The sequence below is a fragment of the Choristoneura fumiferana genome, chromosome 14, assembly GCF_025370935.1.
Source record: "Choristoneura fumiferana chromosome 14, NRCan_CFum_1, whole genome shotgun sequence".
Classification (NCBI taxonomy): domain Eukaryota; kingdom Metazoa; phylum Arthropoda; class Insecta; order Lepidoptera; family Tortricidae; genus Choristoneura; species Choristoneura fumiferana.
Window position 1 is genome coordinate 12,908,303 of NC_133485.1, and position 6,377 is coordinate 12,914,679.

Genomic DNA, 6,377 nt, shown 5'->3' on the forward strand with positions numbered 1-6,377 from the left:
GCCCAGTGCAGATTGAGAACTTCCTCCGAAGCAATTCAATGGTGTGTGCAGGCTTCCTCACGATGTTTTCCTTCGCCGTAAAGCTCGTGGTAAATTTTAAATGTAATTTCGCACATGAATTTCGAAAAAGTCAGAGGTGCGAGCCGGGGTTTGCACCAACGATCCTCTGCTTAGGCCATAGATCAAACCACTAGGCCATCTTATCTCCTACCTCTCTCATCTTATTACCTAGTGTATTTTGTCATTAGTTTGCAATCATATTAAAATTAAATAAAAATAAAAGTTGGCAATTAATTCGTTTAAAACATACCTAGTTTGTTTTCATTAGAGGCACATGAGGTACACTTATTTAAAAAACCGTTTTGTTGCAGCTGATAACTTTCGTCCCTATCTGACGTCATTTCAAGGCAACAGTTTCACGGATTATATCAACGCTGTGTTCGTAGACGTAAGTATATTAACTATTTTGTAGGTTACGTTTATCTTATCAGGGAAGAAATCACAAAGGGGTTTGTTGCTCCCTTCTTCTGTGCAATTGCCATCCTTGCGTTTTTTATTTAAAATAATAAACGTGTGTTAGTCTACATCGAAATAGACCCTAACCATGCATGATGTCTGTGTTATTCGTCATCATTACTTCACCACCCACACCATATAGCACGGAGAACAGATAGCCGTTGGGGCCGAAAAGTTCTCGAATAGAGAACTCGGATCGGCAAGCTCAGCGTAGTGTAACCATCTTTTGATGGTTTGTATATTAGGTGACTGAAGTTTATTGCATCCTGGCCTTGAATAATAGCTATTTTAAAGACTAACTACCCCTTCTTAACCTACTTAATACTACACTTAACTTGTGGTAACGCTATGGTGATTTAACTTAAATTAATTTATGGCCTTGTGATCGTGAATCGTCTAGTGGATTAGGAACCTACCTTATGCCCAGCAATAACCTAAGTGCTTTTATTTGAGAATTAATTTGAAAAGCCTACAGTTGTGTTTCTAATGTTATAATTAATTAAGCAGTACCTAACTTCGTGATAATTTTGACTCTAGATTGAACTCTACTGAACTTTAGGGTGAAACTTTAATTACTGAGATGTGAATTTAGATATACTAGTATGTTTAGACTGGATAGTTCTAGAAATGGATCTTTCAGGTTACCTAGAATAATCAGTTTGGAAAAATGAGAGGAAATATTTCTACTACGGATAGAGTTTGTGTTTGTATTACTTCTGAATCTATTTTGACTTAAAGCTAAGTTTAATACCGAGACCTGAGGTCTCGGAGAGTCTCTACCTCCACCCCCGACTCTTTCCTTTCGCACACCAGAGCAATATATCTCTTTGGATATGTCAAGTTGTGATTTTACTAGACTAAGCACTAACTTTCGGTGCATTCAAATCAAAGTATGGAAATACAAACACAATGTTTTGTAACAAGTTGAATCTAATTTTAGACTTATGGTTACTTATTCTATGCTTATATTAGAATACTCTATGAGATGCTTAATTATAACTTTGATAATTAGTTCAGGAATGAGTTTAGACACTACAGCTATTCATTTACTATAGGCACTAGTATCTCTTAATTTAGATTATGTCTTATCTATCTTAGATATATGGAATGTCTAATTTGACATAATTTTATTTTGGTATAATTACTAATCTCATAGTGACTTTCACTTATTTAATGAGCTATCTACTTAGTCTAATTTTCTAGTTCTACCAGCATTTGGCGTTACCGGAGTAAAGCAGAAAGTAAGTACCGATTTCTATACTTTACGCCCAGAACACAAGCGTTAATAATAATCTAACTAGCTTATAACTAGATAACCCTTGGGTATTCAAGATAACCTTGTATTAGGTTTTGGACTCGTCTATGACTAGTTTTGTCTCAATTCATATATTTTAAATGAACAATAAACTGTTTCAACTATCAATCCTTAATCAATTATGTTTAAATCGAGATCGAATGAAAAGTACATAAATTTCCAGATAGACTGTTGCCTGGTATGTGTCAACGTAAGCTATCGACCGTAGTCAGGATTTCTACATCCGTTCACTCAATGTAAGTAGGTACGACAACTAAAACAGCTAGTATGTATTTATAACACGAAAGACTTTTGTATTTAATTGATAGATGGTCCAAAACCCTCTACGATTTTATCTCTAACTTATTACTAGACATAATTTGATGAGATCTTGATCAAAAGTATGAATATGATGTTTGATATTAATTTTATCAAAACAAAGCTTATTTTAGCTGGCAATCGTCATTCAAATCGAAATTAGATGATAATTGTGTTAAATATTATTCAGTAAGTTATCTGGCATTTAATTGTCCACTTAGCTATGAGATCGTGTCATATCAATTCCCGCTTATTCATTATAGGAAAGACAGCTAAAATATGTTATTGTTATTTACTCTTAACAAAATGATCAAACCGTATTTTGGTTTTAAATTGAAGTCAACTTACTAATTTTAATAAAGTTATTCGTAGTCAAGTTCTTATGAACTAAGTTTTGTATAATGAAGTTTTGACGTAAGTACTTAAATAAATTTTATGTTTTTATTTTATTTTCTTAAAATCTAGTTTATGCCTTAAAACTATGTGTGTGCGAGTTTAAGCTTTCCCTAGCTCTGTGTTGGAGTTTAGCAATTTGGAGGAAAACCCTCATAGGTGAACTAATTGTGTGGTGAGTTAAAAATAGTAACTTTTCCCGGTGTAAGGAAACGCTACTCTAGCTAAGCCCTATGAACTTCCCTACCTATATAGCCCTAATAAATCCTACAATTGTACTTTAAGCTTGCCTGAGGCCCCTACTCTCTGTCTGTGATTAGCAAAACTAGAGAATTAATCCCACATGTACATTTAGTGTAATGTAGAAATTCACGGTGCAATGAATTTCTTCTAATCTCCTATCAACAATGATGGTGTGTATACCTAAAGCCCTATCGGTCCCTAAATGGTGCTGAGCTCCCAACTTTCCCGAAGGAAAGTCCCTATGACGGAGAGCCCCGCGGAACAGCAGAATACCTAACGTTGTGCATAAATACGTAAATAAATAGGGGACAGGAATTCTGAGTTTCTTAAGTACAAACCAAGCGTCAACAAGACACGCATTCACTTCGACGAGCGCTACTTAGTCGTTACAAAAGACAAACAGAATCCACTGGTGGCTGGTACGACAGTATTTTGTCGCTGAAGCCGCCACAGCTTCAGGAAGTGGAAGCCTATATCATCTACTGTTGTCACCGTTAGGTATCAGACGATATAAACGGACTTAAAGCTCAACCAAGGTACGTTATGGAGGAACCAAAGTCATTTCCATTAAGTTGGGAAAAACACAGAAAAGTTATGGGTTAGTACAAAATATACGTAGGCTGAAATGAAACGCTATAAAACGATCACTCCACACTACAAGAACAAATAAGGGACTTCACCGCCACAAGACCGCAAAGATCCCCTCACACAAAGATTTTCCGAATGAAAATCAGCACTAGATATTTCACAAATAATTAAAAAACCAGAGAGTTAATCATTATTCCGCAGATTAATGATCAAGACCCCGACACTTTACTTCCTGAAGAAATACTCATATTTCTTGTAAATTAAAATTAATTTATAAATTAAATAAAAGCAAATCCCCAATTAAAATTAATGAAATAAAATTATCCGATACTATTGACTCTAATTTGTTAACAAAATGGCGCACAGAAACTAAACCCCCGACTAGCAAAATAACGATGTTGTCTCTACGAAATCTAAATCCATCTGGCTCCCGCCCTTTTTGTGTCACCTCTATTTATAGCTTCTCTCCCGGGACCTCTGGTATTTTCGCGCCAAGCGACCAAACGACGCCAAGCTTACCAAAGTCGACAACGTTGACATTGCCAGCTCTCGCTTTTTCTTCTGCCAAATCCTTATCTCAAAATAGCCAAATTTTAACCGTAAAGTTTATTTTTGAACTAAAATTTCCTATTTATCTTGACACTATCCTAGCTTAACTATTCTAGTAAATACGTTCCATTTTTATATTGTGCTACAACAATAATTTTCAATAAATATTTATATGTATTTGTCAAATACTTCAATTTTACCTCAACGTTTTAATTTCCTTAACCTATCTAACAATAATCTTACTTCTAATGATAATTTTCTACTTATTACTCCCTACACTCTTTGAATATAAATAGCCAATTACATACTTCTATTGTTGTTATAAAATAGCTAATTTGCCTACAATTATTAACTGGTATCCCCAAATTCGCGCCACTTATTCATAGTTCCCTTTGTCGTATTAACGCTACTCAAAATTTGCTTATAATTTCGCCACGTTCCTACTTTAAGTCAGTGCGACAGAGTGCTTGTAATTTCATCATAACTAAATGTGTAATTACTCTGCTAATACTACTCCGTTTTGAATGAAAACTTAAATTTATAATAGATAATGAACCAATGATCTATACTACGATTACGTAATGCTTGCATTTTCGGTTTTTCTTAACTTATTTAGCTAATTTCGACAACTTGCCGTTTCCATGATGCTTCCGTTGATATTTCTTTAAATTAACATAATTATTAACATCAAATGTATCTAAGATCTACTGTAGACTAATACTAATGATTCTATTACTATATCAAGTCTATTTTTGATGAATTTGTGACCATATTTCTTGTTTTTAGATAAAATTTACATTTCCATTACCTAAAGCGACCTCTATAATTCCCACGTGAAACTAACTAAATAGCCTCCCAGGTTAATCTGCCGCTAAACCCAGTTCGGCATTAGTTCACTAATTTTCCATGACGCCTACCATTAATTCCTTTAATTGACCATAGATGGCGTTTTTTACATTAATTATTATACCCGAACAACACAATTCTAATCTCCAATTAAATTTAACATTTACTCATTAAATTGACTGCTAAATTATCCCTGCTTTAATTACATCGACATTCTAATCTCAATTACTCTTATTTAACTGTCTTTGTCGACATGTTTTTGTTTCGAGTTTCCATCAAACCTTCATAGATGGCCCCACTAACAATTTTCTACTAATTTATTCCCAGTGACGGTCGTGTGACACATCCGATCCGTTACAGCTTTTCCCCTTGATAGACTAAGAAGTAGTTAATATACAATTTAACGCCCGAATTGGTCTATCACACTTATGTCAATATTTAAAATTTAAAATAAAATTTTATTAGTCTTTATAATTGAAATGTGTTTTGTGTGGTGTGTTTTTAACCAAGCTAAGACTATCACTATTTCTAGCCTACATTTGAACCAGTGTTGAAACTCACAGATATGAACACAGTTACAATCCAGTCAGAATGTCTAAGACTCTGCGAAAGATCTTGGTTGTGAGGCAAGATAACTCTAGTAGTAAATCGTATCTCAGCTTCTAATAAAAGCATGATAGCAAGGTCTAACTATCAAGTCCTAGTAGAACTACGATTCTCTCCTTAAGCCCAGGCATTCCTTTCGATTATTCACTTACCAGAAGGTCAAAATGCCCAATCCATTTGCCTCCCAGTCCAGACTTAGCCTTCAATAATGACTTCCTAGTCTTGGAGCATGTGTAGTGTAAATTTTTAGTTCTGTCCACTAGTAGAGTACTAAAATCCTTGAACGCAGTCTACAAAACTGATTTTGCCTACTGGCCTATCCTAACACCTCTATCAAGAATTCTAGTTGTAAGTGTAATGTGTTCAATTATAACTACCAATAAATGATCCGATTGTACTACAGAATTGTTAATTATTCAAGACCCTCATTTCCTTAAATATAATACACTCTCTTTTCAGAAACCCCTCTCGTTGTTCTAGCATATAATTTCACACAACATTTCATCACCACTCTTTCATTTTTTTTGTTTCATTATTGCTCGCTGTCTTGAACAATCAATAACCCCAATTAGTTTAACCAGACTTCTTTTGTTTTACTCTCAAAATTATTTCTTAACCCCTTTTTTTTCAATGATAGTTCCTACCCTATCCTAATCATAAATATCCTTCCCATTTATCACCTTTTCCTACGTGTTTGTTTTTTTTTTTCCCAGGTACTTAAGCCTAATATATACATATCATAAAATCTACTCTCACTGTCTACATATTAACTACCAAACGCTTATAATTATAATTGCGAATTTCTAATACTACTGTAAATATTCTATCTACTCTTAATTTAGGTCATCAATTTAGATACCATAATAATTCTATTTCTACACTCTTAACTCAGCTCTCTATCTAAAACATTAATTTGGAAAATTTACCTTTGCATTTCGCTTTCACCCCCTTTTTATATCAAAATGCGTTTATTAAACCATCACTATTATTATAGTATCTAACTTGCTGGTAAATTTGACTACTC

The 6,377-nt window shown here is 34.0% G+C and overlaps 1 protein-coding gene across 1 annotated transcript in view; it reads left to right on the plus strand.

Annotated features, from left to right (window-relative positions):
* Ptp36E (protein tyrosine phosphatase 36E) overlaps window positions 1-6,377 on the plus strand; it is a 265,667-nt gene that overhangs the window by 235,880 nt on the left and 23,410 nt on the right. Inside the window, exon 12 of the mRNA XM_074097823.1 lies at window positions 372-448. Within this exon, the coding sequence (XP_073953924.1) occupies window positions 372-448 (77 nt within the window). The remainder of the gene's footprint in view (window positions 1-371; window positions 449-6,377) is intronic.